The sequence below is a fragment of the Ailuropoda melanoleuca genome, chromosome 7, assembly GCF_002007445.2.
Source record: "Ailuropoda melanoleuca isolate Jingjing chromosome 7, ASM200744v2, whole genome shotgun sequence".
In the NCBI taxonomy this organism is placed as follows: domain Eukaryota; kingdom Metazoa; phylum Chordata; class Mammalia; order Carnivora; family Ursidae; genus Ailuropoda; species Ailuropoda melanoleuca.
The window spans coordinates 89490183-89515747 of record NC_048224.1 but is presented as its reverse complement, the minus strand read 5'-3'; the positions used below and the strand labels follow the sequence as shown (position 1 = coordinate 89515747).

The following is a 25565-nucleotide window of genomic DNA, read 5'->3' as shown; positions in this document are numbered from 1 at the left end:
GTCCCATAAGTTCATTTTATCTTTTATTTCTCTTGCCTTTGGCGATGTGTCGTGAAAAAGGTTGCTCTGGCCGATGTCATAGAAGTTGTTGCCTATGTTCTCCTCTAGAATTTTGATGGATTCCTGTCTCACATTGAGGTCTTTCATCCATTTGGAGTTTATTTTTGTGTATGGTGTGAGAGAGTGGTCAAGTTTCATTCTTTTGCATGTAGCTGTCCAATTTTCCCAGCACCATTTATTGAAGAGACTGTCTTTTTTCCACCGGATGTTTTTTCCTGCTTTATCAAAGATTAGTTGCCCAAAGAGCCGAGGGTCCATTTCTGGGTTCTCTATTCTGTTCCATTGGTCGATGTGTCTGTTTTTGTGCCAGTACCATGCTGTCTTTGTGATCACAGCTTTGTAGTACAGCTCGAAATCCGGCATTGTGATGCCCCCAGCTTTGTTTTTCCTTTTCAACAGTTCCTTGGAGATTCGGGGCCTTTTCTGGTTCCATACAAATTTAAGGACTATTTGTTCCAGTTCTTTGAAAAATGTCCTCGGTATTTTGATCGGGATAGCATTGAAAGTGTAGATTGCTCTGGGTAGTATGGACATTTTAACTATGTTAATTCTTCCAATCCATGAGCATGGAATATTTTTCCATCTTTTTATGTCTTCCTCAATATCTTTCAAAAGTGATCTATAGTTTCTAGGATATAGGTCCTTTACGTCTCTGGTTAAGTTAATTCCAAGGTAACGTATGGTTTTTGGTGTTATTGTAAATGGGATGGATTCCCTAATTTCTCTTTCTTCAGTCTCGTTATTCGTGTATAGAAATGCAACTGATTTCTGGGCATTGATTTTGTATCCTGCCACCTTACTGAATTGTTCTATAACTTCTAATAGTTTGGGAGTGGATTCCTTTGGGTTTTCCATATAGAGTATCATGTCATCTGCAAAGAGAGACAGTTTGACTTCTTCTTTGCCGATTTGGATACCTTTGATCCCTTTTTGTCTTCTGATTGCTGTTGCAAGGACTTCTAGTACTATGTTGAATAATAGTGGCGAGAGTGGGCATCCTTGTCGTGTTCCTGATCTTAAGGGAAAGGCTTCCAGCTTTTCCCCATTGAGAATAATGCTTGCAGTAGGCTTTTCATAGATGGCTTTTATGAGATTGAGAAATGTACCCTCTATTCCTACACTCTGAAGGGTTTTAATCAGGAAAGGATGCTGTATTTTGTCAAATGCTTTTTCTGCATCAATTGAGAGGATCATATGGTTCTTGAGTCTTTTCTTGTTGATATGATGTATCACATTGATTGATTTGCGAGTGTTGAACCATGCTTGCATCCCAGGTATGAATCCCACTTGGTCATGATGGATAATCCTTTTAATGTACTGTTGGATTCTATTAGCAAGGATCTTGTTGAGGATTTTGGCATCCATATTCATTAGAGAAATCGGTCTGTAATTCTCCTTTTTGAGGGGGTCTTTGCCTGGTTTGGGGATCAAGGTAATATTAGCCTCATAGAATGAGTTTGGTAGCTTTCCTTCTGTTTCTATTTTTTGAAATAGCTTTAGGAGAATAGGTATTATTTCTTCTTTGAATGTTTGGTAGAATTCCCCAGGAAAACCGTCTGGGCCTGGAGTTTTATTATTTGGAAGGTTGTTTATCACTGACTCAATTTCTTCATAGTTAATTGGCCTATTTAAGAAATCTATTTCTTCCTGTTTCAGTCTTGGTAGTTTATAGGTTTCCAGGAAGGCCTCCATCTCTTCCAGATTGTTTAGTTTTTTGGCATATAGCTGTTGATAAAAGTTTCTAATAATCCTTGCAATTTCAATGGTGCTGGTCGTGACCTCTCCCTTTTCAGTCATAATTTTAATAATCTCAGTCCTTTCTCTTTGTTTTTGGACAAGTTTTGCCAGTGGTCTATCAATTTTATGGATTCTCTCAAAGAACCAGCTTCTAGTCCTGTTGATCTGCTCTACTGTGCTTCTGGTTTCTAATTCATTGATTTCTGCTCTAATCTTGGTCAACTCCTTCCTTGTCAGTGGGTTAGGCCTGTCCCTCTGTTGCTGTTCCAGTTTCTTGAGGTGAGAATATAGAAACTGCATTTTAGATTTTTCTATTCTTTTGAGTGAGGCTTGGATGGCTATGTATTTCCCCCTTAGGACTGCCTTTGCAGTATCCCATAGGTTTTGGACCGTTGTGTATTCATTCTCGTTGGTCTCCATAAATTGTTTAATTTGTTTTTTGATTTCCTGGTTTATCGAGTCATTCTTGAGCAGGATGGTTCTTAGCCTCCAAGTGTTTGAGTTTCTTCCAGGTTTTTCCTTGTGGTTGAGTTCCAATTTCAGAGCGTTGTGGTCTGAGAATATGCAGGGGATAATTTCAATCTTTTGGTATTGGCTGAGACCTGTTTTGTGTCCCAGAGCATGATCTATTCTTGAGAATGTTCCATGGGCATTTGAATAGAATGAGTATTCTTTGGTTCTGGGGTGTAGTGTTCTATATATATCTATGAGGTCCAACTCGTCGAGTATGGCATTCAAAGCCTTTGATTCTTTGCTTAGTTTTTGCCAGGGTGTTCTGTCTATTTCTGATAGTGGGGTGTTGAGGTCCCCTACTATTACTGTGTTCTTATCTATATGTCTCTTTATTTTGGTTAAGAGTTGGCTTGTGTATCTTGCTGCTCCCCTGTTGGGGGCATATATATTAATAATTGTCATATCCACTTGTTGAATACTTCCTTTAAGAATAATATAGTGCCCTTCTGTATCTCTCTCTATGGCCTCTAGTTTAAAATCCAGTCTATCTGATATGAGAATTGCTACTCCAGCTTTCTTTTGAGGTCCATTTGCGTGGAAGATGGTACTCCATCCCCTTACTCTAAGTCTGAATGCATCTTTGGGTTCAAAATGAGTCTCTTGTAGACAGCAAATGGATGGGTCATGTCTTTTTATCCAATCTGCAACCCTGTGGCGTTTTATGGGAGAGTTTAAGCCATTTAGATTGATAGAGATTATTGACAGATATGATTTTAATGATGCCATTTCTCTTTAAAGTCTTTGTATCGGTTGTGACTTGCTGCTCTGTATCACTCTTGGGGCCTTTTTACCTTTATAGAGCCCCCCTTAATATCTCCTGTAGGGCTGGTTTCGTGGTTACGAAATTGGTTAATGATTGGCGATTTTGGAACGTCTTTATTTCTCCATCAATTCTGAATGACAGCTTTGCTGGATAAAGGATCCTTGGCTGCATGTTTTTCTCTGAAAGAGCTTTAAAAATGCCCCCCCAAGCCTTTCTCTCATTCCAGGTCTCTGTAGACAGGTCTGACGTAATCCTGATACCTTTGCCTTGGTACGTGAGAAATTTCTTTGCCCTGGCCGCTTTCAATACTGTATCCTTGGATCTAATATTTGCGAATTGCACTATGACATGCCGTGGCGTAGGTTTGTCCTGGTTGAGCTTGGATGGGGTCCTCTCTGCCTCTTGGACACGAATGCTTGTTTCCCTTGCTAGATTAGGGAAGTTTTCAGCTACAATTTGTTCAAATATCTCTTCTAGACCTCTGTTTTTCTCCACCCCTTCAGGGATGCCGATGATTCTGACATTGGATCGTTTCATAGAGTCAGTAATCTCCCGTAATCTACATTCGTGGGCGTGGATTTTTTTAAGACCAGCTTCTATTTTCGTTTTTTCTTCTACTAACCCATCCTCCAATTCGCTAACGCGTTCCTCTGCCTCGGTGACCCTGGCCGTCAGAGCCTCTAGTTTTGACTGCATTTGGCTCATAGAATTTTTAATTTCTGTCAGATTCGCTCTCATTTCTGCCCTTAGGGATTCTATATTCTCAGCAACGCTTTCTCTGATGCTTTTTTCAAGTTTACTCATCATCTTGACCATTGTTGCTCTGAATTCCATTTCTGATAATTGGGATACATCCATATGTATTAATTCTGTGGCCGAGGCCAATTCTGTGGCAGAGGCCACAGACTCATTATCTTTTCTTTGCTGGGGGGGACTTCTCCTTCTCGTCATTCTGATGAAGAGAGATTGCAGGGTTGTCCAGAGCCCAAGTGTTGACTGGGACCCAGGCCGTGCGCCCTTGTTTTATAGAGATCTTAGGGATGTGGGCTTCTTCCTTAAAGAGTTTATTTATTTATTTGAGAGAGAGAGAGACAGTCAGCAAGAAAGGGAACCCAAGCAGAGGAGTGGGAGAGGAAGAAGCAGGTTCCCGGTGGAGAAGCCCGATGAAGGACTCCTTACGGAGCGTTGTGATCACACCCTAATCCGAAGACAGGTGCTTGGTGACTGCGCCACTCAGGCGCTCCGGGTTGTGGGCTTCTTGATTTTTCAGCCTGCCTTCTGGGGGAGGGGCCTGCCTGCAGGTACTCAGAAAACCCTGTTTGGGTAGAGTCTCTGTGTCCCTTGCGAGGGGGGATGGGGATGGGCACCCTGTGAGCCGGTATTTCCGGGCTTTTGTTCTCTGGCGGCTTTCCCTGGCGGTTTGCTATGCCTCTTCTGAGAGAGCAGCAGCGGCTGAAATTCAGCCTCTGTCTCAGAACAGAGGGATCGCGGATCGTTCTCCACTGATGTTCTGGCCACTTTAACTCTGTTTCTGTTGGTGCTGCTCAACCCTGCAGCATCCCGGGCTGTGCGCCCCACACCCGGCGTCCCAGCCCTCACTTCCAGGGCCGGCACGTCTCTGTCCTTTGTGTTTCCAACCCCGCCCGCCGCCAGCCGCCCCGCGCGGGCTCCCGGAGCTCCCCGTCTCAGTCTGGTGTCTCACGGGTGCTGACCGCGAGTCCGCCTGCTCCCCCGTGCAGGTGGCCCTCCAGCCGCCAGCCGCCCCGCGGACGCTCCCGGAGCTCCCGGTCTCAGCCTCGATCCAGTGAGCACACCGGAGCTCCGGAGCTCCGTGAGATGCTTGGTGGTGCACGCTCCCGGCTCACGGACTCAGTCTGCCGTTTCCAGAGTGCGGGTCCGCGGTCCGCCCGCTCCCCGGTGCAGGTGGCCCGCCAGCCGCCCTGCGCGCGCTCCTGGAGCTCGCGTTCTAAGTCTGTTGTCTCGCGGGTGCCGTCCGCGAGTCCGCCTGCTCCCCCGTGCAGGTGGCCCGCCAACCGCCAGCCGTCCCGCGTGCGCTCCCGGAGCTCCCTTCTCAGCCTGCTGTCTCAAGCGTGCGGGTCCGCGGTCTGTCCGCTCCCCCTTGCAGGTGGCTACCGCTTCCCGGCGCCCTGACACGGCGGCTCCCTCCCCCTTCTGTTTAGCTTCCGATATCTGTGCGCGGTTTCACGGCTCCCCGCTTCGTACCTCGATACTCAGCGCTGGAGATGTTCATTTGTAGAGATCCAGATGTATCTTCCTGCGTCTCAGGCTGATTCCGTGGATGTTCCTGCTGGTCTGGTACCTATCCAGCTCAACTCAGGGGACCGGCTGAAAAAGGGGTCCCCTACTCCTCCGCCATCTTAGCCTCCTCGATCCTGTTTAGATTTTAACTAGCCACTTTGGTTCAATTTCTACTCCTTGGCCTGATAAATGTAAGCATGCACAAGATTATGTGTCACTTAATTAGCTAAACACTAATTAGTATTTAGTTATTATTAGAAATTTAAAAATAATTACTATTTCATTATTCTGTCCTAGTATAAGCTGCCAATCTCTGATCCTGTCAGTATATAAACCTATCCAGTTGAATAGGCCACTTAACTTACTCTCTTAAGTAGGCACTCCCTAGATTCTAATTTATTTGTTTCCCTCACTGACAGTTGCAAATTTACAAAATAAGGAATTTAGTCAATATCTCAGACTCTCTGAAAATAATCCAACTAAACCTGAATTTTATTATTAATATTATTTAAGGATTTTATTTATTTATTTATTTATTTGAAAGAGTAAGAAAGAGAAAGAGAGAGCATGAGCGGGGTGGGGGGGGCACCGCAGAGGGAGAAGCAGACTCCCTGCTGAGCAGTGAGCCCTACGCAGGTCTCAATCCCAGGACTCTGGGATCATGACCTGAGCCAAAGGAAGACGCTTAATAAACTGAGCCACGCAGGCACCCTCTAAACTTGAATTTTAAATTCATACTACTTCTAAATCATTTTGACTACTCATTAGGAATTTATTCTTGGTAGTCCTCTAAAATCTGGTAATTTATTCAGCAAACATTTGTTGAATGTCTACTGTATGCTAGTCAAAAATAACTAAAACTTTTCTCAAGGGGTTCTCTTCTCTGTTTAGTAGAGAGATGGCAGGTAGATATATAAGTCTAAGGCAAGCCAAAAGAAATTGATAACTGGGCTGCTATAACAGCTCAGGGAATGGGGCCAAAGCTTCAGGCCTGTGTTCAGGAAGATTTTATTAAAGAAGCATATTATAGAATATTACAGCCAGAGGGACCTTATAAAATACCAATTCCGATCCCATCATTTTACAGATAAGGGGAAAAAGAGAGAGAGAGAGAAGAAAAAAGAAAAAGCTCATTAAAGTAATAGCAATCTATCCAATATGACCTAGAGAACTGAAAAGTCTGTATGAGAAGGTAGGTCTCTGGATTTCCAGCTTTCTGCTTTTCTGATCCTGTCAGTATATAAACCTATTCAATTGAATGGAGAACTTAACTATTTATTCTCTTAAGTAGGCACTCCCTAGAGTCTATCTAATTTATTTGTTTCCTTCACTGACAGCTTCAAATTTACAAAATAAGAATTCAGTCAATGCCAGTACATTGCCACTCTGGGGTTGGAAGGATTTCAAAAGGCAAAGATAAGGGAAAGAAGAGAGCGTGTGTTGGTAAGATCAAAGGCTGGGATATGATAAGAAGATATGTTTGGAAAACAATGTGAAATGTATCTGAGGACAAGAGTTTTAGGGGAGGAATAGGACAGACTGCAAGCAGGGTGGGATTAGACAATGGAGGACATCAAATGGCAGGAGGACATCAAATGACAGCCTAAAAGAGTTCATCTTGTTCACGAGATAATTCAATGGACACAGCAGCAGAATTTACTTAGCAAATCTGTAAGTTCCTTCAACATTGGTACTCTTATATGACACTGATGGTCTTAGAGGTTTCTAATGAATGAACAAAAGACTCTTCTGATATGAAAAAGGCCAATTAAACATAGCAAATTTATACTGGATACAATTTCCCTCTGTCAATTTTTCTTTCTCCAAAGCAGAGGGTGACAGAACAAGGACAAAAGAAGGCAAGCCACTGTGATCTGCTAATGAAAGGTGCAGTTTATGACAGCAGTGATTGAGAGACGTTTGTGATATTCCATGCCTCCAGCCTTGCTCCTCCTGAGACTCCTCAACTTGCCAGCTCTACCCAGTGGTTGCCAAGCCAACCTGAGGCAAGGCTGAAAATCAGTGGGATCTCCTACCCTCACCACGTGCTGGGATCCAGGCATGGACCTACAGAGCGGTAGCTGCTCTGTGCTCCACCCCACTGCCTAAGCCCTTTGTCCTATTGTCTTGTTCTCTTCTTTGGGACTGGAAAAAGGCTAGAGGGAGCATATTGGATTTCCCACCAACATTCGTATAGTGCTCTAGACTAATTTCAAAGCACACTGCCCCTTTTTCATTTATCATACAGTAGAAGCAAACCTCTGTCCCACCTCACCTTCATTCAGCATAGCTCTCCTCAGACCCCCGAGGTTAGAGTTTGCCTCCTGTCTTTCTGGTTACCGGCTAGGTTCTAACTGTAACCTTTCAACCTAGACAACTCTTGTGAAATCCTGACTCTTATCACCTGCTCAACTGTAAACTCTGCCTTTGCCAAGAAACTCCTACTGCATCCCACCCACTAAACCCTTATGGAATCAGTATAATCTAGAATATTTCAAAGCTGCTTGAACATCATAGCTTGACCTCTAGGACCTTCCTTTTGCAAGCCTGCTCCTCGGCAAAATGATTCCTCAAGCCCCAGCTCTGAATATTCTCGGTCTATTCTTTGCCATGCTGGTCTGCTCCTGCCAGCAGTCTGTGCCTGAGGCCATCCAGGTAATGGCAGAAGTCCCGGGAAGGACAAACTGAGTGCACCAGCTTTAACCACTTGTAAGAAGTTTGTGAAATACCCTGTGCTATATAGTCAGCATTTTCCGAAGTGAAAGAAGAGTCACCACGTCTCAGAGATGGATGACAATTTGCCTTCCTGGGCTTTGAAATCAAGGTCTGAATATGGGACTATTGACTGTTCTCCATCCTCCCACTCTGGCATAGATACTCATCAGGAAAAATGATTTTTCAGGAAATAAACATAGGGAGGACTTTTGAAATAGTGAAAAAAATCCTGTGAATAATTTATCACTCTTCTTTTAATTCTTATTTAGAAAAAAGTGAAACAATAAAATACTAAAGCCCTTTAAACAGAGTGATACACAGATTTAATTTTCACTGAGCACCTCCTCTGAGCCAGGCGCTGTGTGAGGTTTCTTCCACGCATTACCTCATGTGGCTCTTACCTGAGTGCGTGCTATTTTCACGTCCAGGTTAGATATCAGGGAACCGAGCTTTGGTAAGATAAGCAATTTGCCCACAATCACAGCCGTCCGGGAAAGGGTTCCTACTATACCTCTAACTCCCAAACCTATGCACCCAATCAGTAAGCCATTCAATCGGCCCATTTTTATTTAAAAAAAAAAAACCACTTTAAAATTATAAGTATGAGGGACTAAATATACAAAGAATATGTATTGTTTTTATAAGGTAAAAGAAAAAGGAAAAATAAAGACCAAATTCCTTCTGAAAGTTTATTGTTAATTTAAGACCAATTTAAAAAACCAAAGTTGCTGTTCACTGTGAATCTGATAATTCAATTGGGGAACATTATCAGAACCTTCTAAATAGAAAATTTCCATCCATTGCCTCCATGAACACATGCTGAATATCCACAAAGTGGCAGACACTGTTCTAGGAACTGAGGATACAGAGATAAGCAAGAGAACTATGGTTCCTGCCCTTGAGGATCACACAAAGAAGCTGGAAAGACACCCATTCTATGTATGTAAACAGAGTAATATGACTAGTGTGATGACACGGAGACAGAAGGGTGTAAAAGTAGGGGAAACCTAACTCAGCTAGGGACAAGGGAAGACCCCTCAGGAGCCAGAGGAAGGGGGTGGAGAAGGGGACTGAGAGTGCTCCATGTAGAGAAGAGCATGCACAAAAGACTAGGGCAGAGATAAGAAACTGAAGGAAGTTCAGAGTGGTTCAACCTACCACTGAGTGAGACAAAGGAGGGAGCAACGCTTAGGACTAGAAAGGCAGGCAGAGGCCAGACCCTGTAGGACACCAACAGCCATATTGAAGACTATACCTAAGAGCAATGGGAAGTCAATTTAAGCAAAAAAGACTTAGTCAGATTTGAGTTCAATAAGTATCAATCTGGCTGCAGAGTGAAGAGCAGATCAGAGTAGGAGTAAGGCTGAGGTAGAGCTATATTAGCAAAGGACTGCTGTAGTCCAGGTATCAGGCGATGATGAGCTGGGCTAGGGTGACAGATGCGGGAAAGAAGAGTCGATATTCATGAGGCAGAATGGACAGAACTTGATGGGTGACTAAATGGTGATTTCAGCTCTGAGGTTAATTTTAAATTGTAGAAGGTGGAAGACGCTCTGTACTTAATTAAAGCAGTCATTTAGCTGGAAAAAAAGAATCACCTCTAAAAACATATTCCAACAAGGAGAAGAAACTAACTGCTCTCAAGCTGTCATTATCATTTATACATTAGTACCTGAGTTCCAGCCATACATAACTCACCTGGTTACCAACCAATAATAGGTGTTCTCCGAGAAGAAAGTCTTTCAGCATGTCTTCCATCACTATCATGTGCTAGAGAAAAAAACCCCAGAAGTTAATTGTGTTTTGTATAATTAAGATGAAATATAAAGTTAATAAAGACACTGTCATGCTAGGTAAGTAAAGCATCTAGCGTTCCAGCTCAAGACGGCAGTGTAGGAAGATCCTGAACTCACCTCCTCCCGTGGACATGCAGACTGTACAGCAACATATGAAACAATTTCCTCTTAGAAAAATCTAAAAGCTAGCTGACTGATGGCTATGCAAATGAGAAGAAAACCATGACAGCAGGTAGGAGAGGCTGAGACATAGTCTCCCCACAAACCTCACCCCTAGTGCCGCATCCTATAACTGGGAAGGAACTCAAAACCTGGAGCTTCTCCCGGAGGAATGAAGGGTTCAAATCCCACATCGAGCATCCCAACTTTTAAGACATACACTTGAGAGGTGAGCCTCCAAAACATCTAATTTTGAAAATCAACAGGGCTCACATCCTGAGACCCACAAGACTCTAGTGATCTGAGACACTGACCTGCCCCAGGGCCCAGCTCAGAGGCAACTGACTGTGCCCAGACTTAAAGTGAAGGAGGCACACCTGCTTACATTGAAGCACTGGCCTGAGGGACAGGCATCTAATTTAACACATGCATGTAGAAGCCTGATGGAACACTCTCTGGGGATGGAGATTGGCAGGTGCTATCTTTGTGCTCTCCCTTTGCTGTGATTTGGAGCACCAGAATCTCCTGGAAAAGACCTACTATGTTTGTCTGGTGCCTCAATTTCTCTGGCTGCCACCTAGGAGTCACCTCTTGATCACCTGGCTCTGGAGGCCAGGGGAGCCTGCACTCCTGGTCCCATATGACTATGATAATCGGTGTCGGCCAGAAAGGAGCTCATACTTCTGTCTGGCACCTTGATTTTGCGACTGCTGCCAGAAGATACCTCTATATCGCCTAGCTCTGGTGGCCAGTGGGGTTTACACTTGTGGGTCCCACAGGACTGTAACCAAAGGACAAAGAGTTCTTAAACAGCTACCATCCCCAGGGCACAGCAATAGGCAACAAACCCAGAAGCTCAGTCTTTCAGTGAAGGAGGGCTATAAGCTAATCATCATGACTGGGGCCAGAGGGGCAGAATTTACTTAAACATGCATCTTGGGGCTAGCTCTAATCCTTTCTAGAGACCTCAGAGGGCAGATGGTATCTTTGTGCTCCCCCTCTATCATGCTCCAAAGCACTAGCGTATCCTAGAGGGGAGATTTAAACACACCAGGTGTCCTGGTTTGTATGTCTGGTGCCCTGGTTTCTGCAGCTATCACCCTGTAGATACTCCTTAATCACATGGTGGCTAGGGAGGCTTGTATTTCTGGGTCCCAGGGGACTGTGGCAATGGTAAAGACGGCTCTTGGCAGGCTACCAGCCCAGGACACTGCAGAGACAGTGGTCTGAGGCAGAGTCCTCAGTCTTCTGTGAAGGAGGCCTCTTTGCTTGTCCTGGAGCTTCAGCCAGGAGCAAGCTTCAGGTCTGGCATACACTGAAAGGCCTATGGAGCACTCTCAAGAAATACAGACTGTGGATGCCATCCTGGCTCTCTTTCTCTCTCGGCCTTGTTCCAGTTCATCAGTATCACCCAGAAAAGGGCTTATACACTTGTCTGGAGCCCCGATCTCTGTGGCTGTCACCCAGTGGACACCTCCAGATCACCTAGTTTTTGCGGTCAGTGGGGCTTACGCTTGTGATACACAGGACTGTATTTGCACATTTTTAAAAGCTGACACCTGAAGATGTGGTTTCCAGTCAGCCCAAATCTAAGTGCTGAGATCCTCCCATATGAGACACAGAAATCTTGGTGCATCCTCAATTACTAGGAACTATTAAAAATATAATGGGCAGCATGGACAAGCACAAAGATTTAAGAGACAATCAAGAGCTAAGGCAGGGTTGAATGACAAGGTTGATCTGCATGAGGCCACTCCTTTGAAAGACTGGGAGAAGTAGTCATCTCACATACTGTATAGAAATCAACAGAGTCAAGCAAAATGAAATAACAGAGGCTATGTTCCAAATGGAAGAACAAGATAAAACCTCAGAGATAAAAACTTTAATAAAATGAGATAAGTAATTCATCTGATAAAGAGTTCAAAGTAATGGTCATAAAGATGTTCACCAAACTGAGAAGAATGGATGGATGCAGTAAGAACTTCAACAAAGAAATAGAAAATATTAAAACAAAAAAGTGTCAAACAGAAGTCACGACGTTGAAGAATACAATATCTGAACTAAAAAGGTTCAACAATAGACCAGATGAAGCAAAAGAAAGGATCACTCAACTCAAAGACCAGGCAGTGGAACTAACCCAACCAAACCATCAAAAAGAAAAAAGAATTACAAAAAGTAAAGATAGTTTAAGGGACTTAAGGGACAATGTCGAATGGACTAACATTTGCACCACATGGCCCCAGGAAGGAGAAGAGAGAGAGGAAGAAGCAGAAATTTTATTTGAAAATATAATGGCTGAAAACTTTCCTAATTCAGGGAAGGAAACAGACATCCAAATGCAGAAATCCCAGCAATTCCAAATAAAAGGAACCTAAAGAGACCTACACCATGACACGTTATAATTAAAATGTCAAAAGTAAAAGACAAGAAGAGAATATTAAAAGCAGCAAGAGAAAAACAACTTGTTACATACAAGGGAACACACATAAGGCAATCAGTAGAGTTTTCAGCAGTAACATTGCATGCCAGTAGGGAGTGGTATGATATATTTCAAGAACTGAAAAAAACCTTGCCAACCAAGAATACTCTACCTGGCAAAGTTATCACTCTGAAGTGAAAAACAGATAAAGAGTTTTCCAGATAAGCTAAAGCCAAATGAGTAATCACCACTAACCCAACCTTACAAGAAATGTTAAAAGGACTTTAAACTGAAAAGAAACAGTGCTAATTAGTATTAAGAACACATATGAAAATAAATCTCACTGGAAAGGTAAATGTATAGTAAAGATAGTAGATTAATCACTCATAAAGGTAGTAGGAAGGTTAAAAGCCAAAAGTAGTAAAATAGCTATAATTATAATAATTAGTTAAGGGATATGCAAGATAAAAAATGTAAGATGTGACAGTAAAAACATAAAACACAAAGGGGATGAGCAAGAATGTTGAGATTTACGACAATATTAAACTTAAGTTGTTATCAACTTAAAACAGGCTGTTGCAGATATATTATATGTAAGCCTTATGGTCACTACAAAGAAATAACCTATAGTATATTCATAAAAAATAAAAAGAGAATATAAACATAACACTAAAGAAAGCCAACAAACCACAAAAGGAGAGAAAGAAAAGAAGAAACAGAGAAGAACCACAAAAAGAGCCAGAAAACAATTAACAAAATGACAATAAACACATGTCAATTAATAATTACTCTGAATAGTAAATGGCCTAAATTCTCCAATCAAAAGACATAGAGTGGCTAAATGGATAAAATACCAAGACTCATCTATAAGCTGTCTACAAGAGATTCATTTTAGATGTAAAAATACACAGACTCAAAGTGAAGAGATGAGAAAAGATATTTCATGCAAGTGGAAACCAAAAGAAAGTGGAAACAGCTGTACTCATAGAAAGCATATTATTAGTAAGGAAATTGAATCTTTAATCAAAAGCTCTCAACAAATGAAAGTCCAGTCCAGACGGCTCTACTAGTGAATTCCACCAAACATTCAGAGAAGAATTAATACTGGTCCTTCTCAAACTATTCCAAAAAAATAGAAGGGAATGCTTCAGAACCAGCATTACCCTGATACCAAAACCAGCCAAGGAAGAAAAATTACAGGTCAATATCCTTAATGAACATAGATGGAAAAACCCTCAATGAAATATTAGCAAGCCATAATTTAACAATACATTAAAAGAATCATACACTATGATCAAGTGGGAATTACTGCAAGGATGGTTCAACATCTGCAAATCAGTCAATGTGATACACCACATTAACAAAGTGAAGGATAAAAATCACAATCATTGCAACAGATGCAGAAAAAGCATCTGACAAAATTCAACATCCATTTATGATTAAAAAAAAAAAACTCTCAAAATAGCAGCATAGAGGGACTATATCTCAACATAATAAAGGTCATATATGACAAGCCCACAGCTACCATCATACTCAATGGTAAAAAGCTCAAAGCTTTTCCTCTAAGATCAGGAACAAGACAAGGATGCCCACTCTTGCCACTTTTAATCAACACAGTATCAGAGAAATTAGGCAAGGGAAAAAAAAAAGGAATTTGGAAAGGAAGAAGTAAACCTGTCACTATTTGCAGATGGCATGGGATTAGTATATAGAAAACCCTAAAGACACTATCAGAAAGCTGTTAGAATAAACAAATTCAGGGGCGCCTGGGTGGCACAGCAGTTAAGCTTCTGCCTTCGGCTCAGGGCGTGATCCCGACATTAGGGGATCGCCCCACATCAGGCTCCTCCGCTATGAGCCTGCTTCTTCCTCTCCCACTCCGCCTGCTTGTGTTCCCCTCTCGCTGGCTGTCTCTGTCTCTGTCAAACACACAAAATAAAAAATCTTTAAAAAAAAAAAAGAATAAACAAATTCGGCAAAGTTGAAAGTTACAAAATCAATACCAAAAAAATCTGTTGGTCTTCTATACACTAGTAATGAACCATCAGAAAGAGAAATTAAGAACACAATCCCACTTACAATTGCATGAACAAGAATAAAATACCTGTGACTAAATTTAAGGAAGTGAAAGACCTGTTATTGAAAACTATAAGACATTAATGAAAGAAACTGAAGACACAAATAAATGGAAAGATATTCCATGTTCATGAATTAGAATAATTAATGGTGTTACAACGTCATACTACCCAGAGTAATCTATGTATTTGATGAAATCCCTATCAAAATTTCAGTGGCATTTTCCACAGAAATGGAACAAACAATCCTAAAATTTATATGGAATCATAAAAGATCCTAAATAGTCAAAAAGTCATGAGACAGAAGAACAAAGTTGAAAGCATCATATTTTCTGATTTCAAACTGTATTACAAAGCTATAGTAATAAAAAAAAAGCTATACTAATCAATAAAAAAGCTGCAGTAATTTAAAAAAGCTATAGTAATCAATCAAATTATAATATTGGCAGAAAAAACAGAGAAATAAATCCATGGAACATAATAGAGACCCTAGAAATAAACCCATATGCATCAATGGTCAATTAATTTATGACAAAGGAGTCAAGAATGAAGAAAACAATGGAGAAAGGATAGTCTCTTCAATAAATGGTGTTGGGAAAATGGACAGTCACGTGCAAAAGAATGAAACTGGATCACTATCTTCCACCATACACAAATATTAACACAAAATATATTAAAGACTTGAACGTTAGACTCTGAAACCATAAAACTCCTAGAAGAAAACATAGGTGGTTAAGTTCTGTGACATAGGTCTTAGTGATGATTTTAGAATCTGACACCAAAAGCACAAGCAATGAAAGCAAAATTAAACAAGTAGCACTCCATCCAACCAGGCAGCTTCTTCCTAGTGAAAAAAAAACTGAAGTAGTCCACTTAAGCAAGACTAAGTCACTCACAATTACTTCACAGAGTTTTCATAATTTAACTCAAATATATCTTAACTATTGCTCTATGTAGGGTTGGCTTATAATTAAATTAGTACTTGCTAATAATGTAAATATACATATGCTTTCCAAAATAACTGGAGATTTCCATGGAACATTTTACACTAACTTGGTCTTAACCATTATCTTCAAAGGATGTATAACTTCAGAATTAGAAATATAGTACTTAGCTTCCACATTTTTTATTTGATTTAGGACACAATATAATAAAAGAACAAGATTAAAGTTGTTCACAATAGCCACAAAGGAAATTACATTGCTCTTTTATATCTGGAAAAATAGGACAACCATAAGTAGGTCACGAAGGCTCGTGGGGTGGGGGGCGGGGGGGGGAAGAAAGATATCCCAGAACAATTAATATTCCTACTTCTTTCTCTTGGTTTTCTGTAGCAAAACAGTAACAGCCTCATAAGGACTGAAGTTATTGAAGCTCCCTATTTGTGGAAAAGGCAAATTAACTGTTTGCATTTAATACATGCTACAGATATTTTTCTAGTTTGTTACTTGCTTTTCTTTTTTTAACTTGTTTTATGGATTTTTTTTGACATCTCAGACATTTTCTTTTTAACTTGTCAAATTAAGCTGTACTTTCTTTCAGAGCTTTTCTTAGAAAAACAAATTTTTTTCTTTCCTTCAAAAACAGGTAAGTATTTCCTAATGTTTATCTTTGTAGTATTTTTTTTTAATGGTTTCAGATACACCATTGAGTTAGAGTTTTAACAAAGCTCAAAGTAGAATGGGCTTGTCAATTTATTGTCCACTCTGCAACACTTTTAAGACTCAAAAGAGACACTGTTAATAATAACGGACAACAAATGTAAAAAAACTATTTTAGGGACTATCTTAAGCAAGCCAATGTGTATGGTTACCCTGCTTAAAAGGGAGTCCTAGAACACCCCTTTATTCTGGGTTCTAGTGATAATGAGGTCTGGAGACCTCTTCCTTCTAACTAAGATGAAATGTCAGTGCCAATTTCCAGACATTTAAGTCTTCCAGTAAAAAAGGGGCTAATCTGCATGAGAAATAGATAGGAGAGTTGGAACAAGCACCTGCAAAGTCAGATAAAAAAGCAATGTAAATACTGAAAAATAATTCAAACTGTACTTGTATTCTTCTATACTGTACTCATGTTCTCCTACATCACGCCCTCATTCCATCTAACCAGATTATTAAATCAACAAACATTAATTAGCTAAGGATAAGGTCACTGCCTACGTAATTCTTCTCTTAACCTCTTGGCCCACTTCAGTACCACAGACAATTTCTTTTTTTTTTAAAGATTTTATTTATTTATTTGAGAGAGTGAGAGAGAGAAAGGGAGAGGGAGAAGGAGCAGGGGACAGGCAGAGGGAGAAGCAACTCCCCCCCTGAGGGGGGTGCTCCATCCCAGGACTCCAGGATCATGACCTGAGCTGAAGACAGACAGACGCTTGACCAACTGAGCCACCCAGGTGCCCCAACCACAATTTCTTAAAAGTTTCCTCTTCCAGTTAATTGTCCATCACTTCTGAATCCCTCCTACCTCTCTAATAATTTCTTTCCATAATCTTTTAGGTTGGATCTTCTTATAGCAATTCCTTAGACAGTGATTTCCCCCATGTTCCTTCATTTGGTCTCTCCCAGTACCTTTTTACATGCTCTCCTCTGGGGTTAAGGTTTAGGGCAGAATAGCTCGGGCCTACTTGTACATGAGCACCCACCTAAGGGCAAGGGAGGGCTGTGTGAGACTTGGTTATCCACAGGTCTGTGCTTGAAGAGCTCCTTCAGACTACTCTCCCTAAATCCTCTCATCCATTCCATTGCTTCAGCTACCAATTCTATGCTGATCTTCAATAGTAAAACTTATCTCCTCAACTCCAGCCTCATATTCTGAGTGACAATCAAATAATGTTTCCCAGTCTCTTCAACGTCAACGTATCCAAAACTTGTCTCATTATTTTCTTCTCAACTTCATTCCTTATCCTGCATTTTTTATCCCCATTAATAGCATCATTCCCTACCACCTGACCAAACCTCCACTATCATCTTCCTGCATACTTCACTCCTCCCTTACCGAGAGCTGGTTAAACACCAAGTCTAAGCTATCCAGCCACCCAAAAGTCAACAGTATCTATCCCTTCCTTTCTATCCCCAGTTTTCATTTAGGTTTTTACATCTCTGGCCTAGATTTTTTATCAGCCAATTTGGCTTCTCTAACTTCAGTCTCTGCTTGAAGCAATGTGCTCTTTACATAACTGACAATCACTACTTCGTTCAAAATCATGTCACTTCTTTTTTCAAAATTCCTTAAATGACTCTTAATACCTTAGAAACAAAGGTTCATCCTTCCTTCCTTTTTTTTTTTTTCCTAAAGGCTGCTTATTCATTTATTTATTGAGGTATAATTGACATTATAATGTTAAATTAGTTTCAGGTTGTGCAATATGATTCAACATTTATATATACTGTGAAATGATCACCACCACCTGCCACTTTGCAAAGCTGGTGCAATATTATTAATTATGTTCCCCCTGCTGTACATTACATCCCCATGACTTCTTTAATTTATAACTGCAAGTCTGTATTTCTAAACTCCCTTCAACAATTTAGCCTCCCCCCAGGACCCCCCCACTTCTTATCTTCTTGATTTAGTCTTGGCCTCATTTCCTGTCACTCTCCTCCAACATTATATTCAGTCAAAAATTTAGAATAATTTTCTCTTTTCTGTTTTCTTTTCCATCAGACTATGTGCTCCCTGAGGGAGAATCTTGGCTTTCATCTCACACATAGTTCCACTGACTCTACCCACCACCTAAACAGCCTTGCTATGTGTCCTCTCCACTGTATCCCCAGTGTCACCCCCTTCGTTCAGGTCCTTTATAACTTGTACTTAGAGTACTTCAACAGCCCACTAACAAGTCTCTCTCTGCCTTGGTTCCAACTCATAGACAACATTAAAGAGTGAATGCAAAGTTAGCAAGTGGAAAGGTGCTTAACATCTTTCAATGGCTTCCTCACTTCTTCTGAATAGCATCCAGATTCCTTAATTAGCCAGGCCAAGATGCTCTGACCCTTTCCTAACCCATTGGCCTCATCTCTTGTCACTCTTGCATTTGTAACCTCAGCTCTGCACCAGTGATAATTAATTATATGTAGCTTCCTAAATGAACTACTCTGTCACATAGCCAAGTCTCTGCAAACGCTAGTGTCTCTGCCTGAGAGAGTCAACTTTGCCTGGTTAACTCATTTTCCATGATCATTCCAATCTGGGACCATCATCTCATCAGTGCTACATAGTGACCTGTGTGTACTTCCATCACACTGTACAGTAATCATGTGTACTTTCTTGTCTTTCTCCCCTGACAGACCTAGGCAACTTGAGTCCTGGAGCTACACAAGTGTATGTGTATATGTGTGCGTAGTTTAATCTCTTTATCCAAATACCCTAGAACAAGGCTTGATACATGGTAGATATTTTAAACATTTTTTTTAGATCTAAAGTTCCTCGGGGTTAAGAGGCTATTACTTTCTCTTTACTCCAATTTCTCCTTACTACTGTAAGTATAACATTCTTTAATGACAGATTTAATAAAATAATACTCCACATTATGAACATTCAAAATCTTACTCCTTCTTTAGTAATCCACTCAACAAATACTTGCTCAATATTCACTATATGCCAAGCACATGCTATTTGCTGAAGACTCAAAATAAAGAAAAACTGACTTTACTTTAGTGGTGTGGAAAACACATTCAAAAAACTGATTTCAATACCATGTGGCAAGGGGACCACAGGACATAGAAGAGGATGGTACAGAAGCCCCTAAATATTCAAGAGACATTAAAAGACTACTGTTTCAGAAGGAAGTATAGACTAAAAGGAAATCATAACATAAGCAACAAAAGCAAATGTAATCCAAAGCCACGGTTCCTTGAATTGGTACAGCTAAAATTTTTCATTAGTGGTTAATTCATAATGCTTTATGAAGCAAAGGTACAACTGGAGACAGGCTACAGCAAGTCCTTCAGGGCCACTGTGTAAAGTTCACAGCAGCCCTGCGGTCCTCAATGTCTATATCACAAACACCATGGCAACAGACACTGTGTTCAAGGGCACAATGGCCCTCCCTGCTACTGAATTTCCTACGTTCTCATATGCTGGGAGGTCTTTTCAACCTTTGCTACCATGGGGTTTTTCAAATTGTCACTTATAACAAAGTTTCCTGGTTCTCTTTTATTCCTTTCCACTACATGGACAGAATGTGATACCATCAGTGCTTGGAAATAGTCTATTTTCCTTACAATCGTGTTTTTTGTCTTTCTTTGATAGGCAAGATTCTTTTCCTTCTTTGTGTCTTAAAAGTAACTTTATTGTCTGCTCATTTGTCCACTGCTTGTGTAAGAGCATTAATGCTCTGGAAGAGAAGTAAAACCTAATTAGTTAATGGGCTATAGAATGACACAAAACAAATCCAGTTTATGTCTGTGCCTATGTCATAGGTAGTAATTACAGTTTTGACAGATTTTAAAATATTGAATCAAGATTTTTATTGAGCAAGAAGAATTTGTCCAGATACCTTCTATACTGTTAATATAATATAGGGATATAAATTATGGTACTCCTGAACAGCAAGTATGATTGGGAAATGGCAGATAAAAAACTTAATTTTTCTAACTCCTTAATATAGTAAAAATAGTAAGAAGTAGGGCGCCTGGGTGGTGCAGTCAGTTGTGTCCGACTCTTGGTTTTAGCTCAGGTCATGATCTCAGGGTCGTGAGACAGAGCCCCAGGTGGGGCCCCGCACTCAGCGAGGAGTCTGCTTGGGATTCTCTCTCCCTATCCCTCTACCCCCTTGACTCATGTGTTCTCTCTCTTTCTCTCAAAGTAAATAACTAAATCTTTTAAAAAAACAGTAAGTAGAAGGTCTTCTAACATAATGTAGGGTTATTATTTACATTCAGATTAGGGACCAAATACTAGAGAAAAATTAAAGTATGTTTCTTTTTTGTAAAATAAATATGTAACCACTTAACATAAAATCTGGAAAAGAAAAACTTACATTATAGGTAATTTTCTCTGGAAAACATTCCTATTAAAGTGAACATCTATAGTACAGCTTTCTGGGTATATACTCATTTATGTGTCTGAGTGAAAGATCCATAATTATTGGTTAGTTTACAAGTGAGAAATTATCTATCTTCCTCCCTTAAAAAGGAAAAGGAAAAGTAAAGAATAGAAAAATACTAGGAATTTTCAGGAAAAGGAAAGGAATATGAAGAAAAGAATGCACAGGACACATCCTCTCTGAACTACTGAAATAATTTAACAGGAATGCAAAAGAGAGGATGAGTATTAGTTCATTTCGTTTTTAATTTAATGATATATTCACTTTATTTATTTGGAGTCTCGTGCATGTGCACATATAAAATATATTATGCTAATCACAGTAGCAACTCTTCCAATTTTCAAGTGTCCTGGGAAAGAATTTAAAAGTTTACGACTTAATAAAAGATGTTTCAACACCTCATTTGGCATCATCTGAATTTAACTTAGCAAATTACAAAAATAATTAAACACTGGTTTCACCGCAGAGTTAATTACCACAATGTAAGAGGAGATTTATCCATAAATGCAAAGCAATGATCTTACCTGAATGTTGTCATAGAACAGAACATCAGGCACTTTCATTTTCTCACCGGCACTATAGATCGGTGCACTAACAGCCCCAATCCTCAGAGATCCAGATGCTATTTCACCTAAACATTTCACACAGGATATAGAATTACTAGTAGCACTGTGCTCAGAGAAGCCAAGTCCAATGCAAACATAATGCAACACAGCACCTTTAATATCTTATAGGCTCATTAAGGAATTTCAATTTAACATGTAAAAGAAGTAAGCTTGAAGGTGGTAATAAACATCATAGCTCTACATAAAATGCTTAAAATGTTCCAAGACAACAAATTTTATACAAAATAATGCATGTTAGCAAACACCATAGAGATAAATTAGAGAAGAACAACCCCCCACCAGAAGTCAGTCAAGCCACCTTCATAAGCTTGTTTTGTCAGAGACTATAACACATAAAACAAACCAAATATGCATTCAAAAGCTCTGAAGTACTCTGAATATCATTTTGGGGGACCCACCTATTGAAAAACTCCAAGTGAGAACCCCCTAAAATTCTAGTAAAAAAAATATTGATTAATCAACCACCCAAGACCTCTGAAATTACTATTTCCAAGGATGGTCTAGGAGATCTGTATTTTCAAATAAGCACCCCAGGTGTTACACAGCTATTCTGTGATGATCACTACTGTACAATCTCCTATTTGCTTTGAATAGTTGGTCTAGAATAGGAGTTCCTACAGCCAGCAAACACAATAATAAATTTGAAGTCAGGGAACACATCTCATATGCATTCTCTCCATGGTTAATACTCATAACATTAATGGTACTAGTTGTTACAGTAGTACTGATGATCACAACAGGAGCTATCATTTATTGGGGATCTTCTATGTGCCAGATCTCAAACCAGAAGCTTCATTGCTTTCTCATACAATTTCACGTAATTTTCTTAACAATGAGACAAGAACTATGAGGAAGCTAAGGACATAAATTAAATAATTTGCTTAAAACCACCCAGCTAACCTGGACAGAGCTAAAAATAGAACTTAGTATAGCCTAATGTTCTTTCTGCCAAGTGGGGTATGTTTAATCCTTTGACTCCAAATAATACTCCATCCTGTGGAAATACCCGAGCAAGCAGACAGATTATCATGATGCCTTAAACAACGGACCCATCTACCACTAGCACCCCCCCCACGCTGCCACCCTTCAAATGAGAAAACTGTCCCTCTGTGCTAAAGCATTCTGAAAGACAAGTGGAGAAGAGCAACATCTGTGTTCTGCAGTACAAAGAACGATTTTGAGCTAAAAATAATTAAACTGTCACGCTGTTTAATCAGTGCTGAGTGCTACACATTTGCCAAAGCCCAGGAGACCTCTCCCTCCAATAGATCCTTGCCATTTTCCTTTTATTTACAAGTTCCACAGGGAAGAACACCCATAAGCTGTCACGATGAGAATCTACTATTTATTTACTACCAGCAGGATCTCTGAAATAGACCCAATATAAAACTGTACAAAGACCAGGATTGTGGCAGGGACTTTACTATATGCTCGTATGTTAAGATGACAAACATCATTTCAAATTCAAGTAGCATCTGATATCATCTGTGGCTTAGTTTATGGAACACATCTGTTCAGTAGATTTAGGGCTTTAGGACAATTTAATTCTCTCATTTAATGTTTATTGTTAAAATTTCAAGCTTGAAAAGGGAAATGCACTCAGAAGATGGTGATGCTTGTACTTCCCTGGGAGAAACCTGCTAGCTGTCTGCTAAGATATCTCATAGGATGGCATTATTTCAGTCCATTCATCAAGGTCCTTAGTCTGGTAGACTCAAAACCTAATTTTGTCCTGTCAACTGACTGCACACCTGACTCTCAGGAGAATATTAAAGACATATATTCTGATCTACATATAGATTCTGATATATAAAACAAGAACTGAAAATATTATAGTGTAATGAAAGCTACAACTTTCATATCGACCCTACGATACATGGTTGCCATATCAGCATATTATCTGGAGGGAGAACTACACAGAAAGCCAAATCCTTATCGGAAGGTTATTTGGTGAACCTTGTCCTCTGAACAAGGAGAGTGCATTAAATGAATTCTCCTCAAGAGATAAATGGAACCAGATGAGTCAACAGTCTCTCAGGTACCTTATCCCCTACGCAAGGCTTAGATGGGAACTGCTGACATTGGCCTGTTACCAAGACTGAACAATCTATAGTCAGAACAACTCAGTCCATCTTTGGATATGTTAAGAGATTCAGTCAAGTACATTACGAATCAATAGGTGCCAGAGCTGTTCTGTCTCTTTGAGCTGGCTCTGCAGACCTGTAGCCAGATCCATCAGTAGGTAGAGTTTTCAATTTTACTCTAAAAAAGTCATCTCATTTCTTTATTTTTATTTATTTATTTATTTATTTATTTATTTATTTATTTATTTTATTTATTTATTTAACAGAGAGAGAGAGAGAGAGACAGCCAGCGAGAGAGGGAACACAAGCACAGGGAGTGGAAGAGGAAGAAGCAGGTTCCCAGCAGAGGAGCCTGATGCAGGGCTTGATCCCAGAATGCCGGGATCACGCCCTTAGCCAAAGGCAGACGCTTAACGACTGAGCCACCCAGGTGCCCCCATCTCATTTCTTTAACACCAAATCCCTGTCTCAGTGTTGCCCCAACTATTAAAAACATCTACTACAAAGAGAGCCACAATAAGTCCTTGTTAGAGAGGGGTCCCACATCGGATTTTTGATAGAACAGGTACTTATGTCAAACAGTAGAGAACATTTTGTTGTGCTCTAATTGAAGAACAGGGAACTTCTATAGAAGAGCTGAGCTTCCCAAAGTTCAAAATACTTATGGTTATCCAGAAGAAAAGTACCACAAAAGGCAATATGAGTGGAAATGGAAAGAGTAAGAAGGCATGAAATAGTACTCTGAATATTATTTTATTTTATACCAGTTTCCTGAACATATCCCACAGGACACTAGTGGTCCTCAAAATGTACATGTTGCGCAAAGAAAACAGAATTCTAGATTCTATGGTGAAATATATTTGGAAAAAAAAAAAGGTAAAACCAAATCATGCAAGTTTCTTTATAGCAGGGATTCTCAGAGCCTTGAGTATGTATGTCTGTGTCAGTTGTGATTCTTTGGAGGAGGACATGTATCTGGTATGCATTGAAATAAAAGAAATATTCTTTTTTTTTTTTAAAGATTTTATTTATTTATTTGACAGATTGAGACAGCCAGCGAGAGAGGGAACACAAGCAGGGGGAGTGGGAGAGGAAGAAGCAGGCTCATAGCAGAGGAGCCTGATGTGGGGCTCGATCCCAGAACGCCGGGATCACGCCCTGAGCCGAAGGCAGACGCTTAACCGCTGTGCCACCCAGGCGCCCCTATTCTTTTTTTTTATTTTTAAAGATTTTATTTATTTATTTGAGAGAGAAGGAGAGAGCATGCGTGCACACGCACAGGGGGGAGGGGTAGTGGGAGAGGGGGAAACACTCCCCGTTAAGCAGGGATAATTCCAGGACCCAGAGATCACAACCTGAGCTGAAGGCAGATGCTTAACCAACTGAGCCACCAAGGTGCCCCAAAATAAAGGAACTATTCTAAGATTTAATTTATAAGTGAGTTTCAATTTAAAAATAAATAAATAAAAGATTCATTTCTTTAACCCAATACATAAAATAGATGGTAAACAAGACCACTTTTTATTGAAATTAAAATAATAAATAATACAAATGTTTGATAATTATTATTTCACTTAAAAAAGAAACAAGTCAAATACTTACATTTGTAGTCCTCCAGTTCTGGTTCCTGATGATTATCAGTACTTATTTCTATTCCAGCATCTGCCAGGTTTTTTTCTAACGCTGACCTTGCAAGGCTTGGTAAGAACCTGGTGGGGTGGGGAGGACAGAATGATAAAGTCAAAGCTTTCTGTGATTCCTAACTGTCTTTTGGCAGCTACACCCACAAACTCTCCCTCTCTCTCCTTCTTCTTCTCTCTCTATCTCAAGACAACCAATTAAGGAAGCTCAGTCTTGAGCTATGAAATCCAAATAGTAAGAAATGTTGAAATAACTATAAACTTCAAATACCTGTGAAGATGAATATGTTTGATCTCCTTTAATAAAACTTATATGTAATTAGCAGTATTCATGTATATACATTTTACAGGACAAGGCTTAAAATGACTTGCTTTTTAAAATGGATTTAGTATATACACCTCATAAATCTGTTTAACTGGATTATCAAATTTTCTTAAATAGATAAAATAACAGTTTAACAAGCTCCAACTTGGCAATCAGAAATTCAAATTAGTGGAAGTAGATTAACGATGTCTACTTTCTAACACAAATTATTCAATTTAGCGTTATACAGCTTGGTCTTTCCTTCCATTTAAAAAGTATACCTACTTGTCTGTTCTACATGTATGTTGTCAAAGCAACAATCTGGTGAATGACAGAGGCACTCTTCATCTACAAATAGACTGTATG

At 40.0% G+C, this 25565-nt stretch overlaps 1 protein-coding gene across 5 annotated transcripts in view; it reads right to left on the bottom strand.

Annotated features, from left to right (window-relative positions):
• Positions 1-25565, bottom strand: part of VWA8 (von Willebrand factor A domain containing 8) — a 344886-nt gene that overhangs the window by 184691 nt on the left and 134630 nt on the right. For all 5 annotated transcript variants that reach the window (XM_034665237.1, XM_034665238.1, XM_034665239.1 and 2 more), the window contains 3 exons: positions 24858-24964; positions 21070-21176; positions 9746-9817 (listed from right to left, as the gene is read on the bottom strand). In XM_034665237.1, the coding sequence (XP_034521128.1) occupies positions 9746-9817; positions 21070-21176; positions 24858-24964 (286 nt within the window). The remainder of the gene's footprint in view (positions 1-9745; positions 9818-21069; positions 21177-24857; positions 24965-25565) is intronic.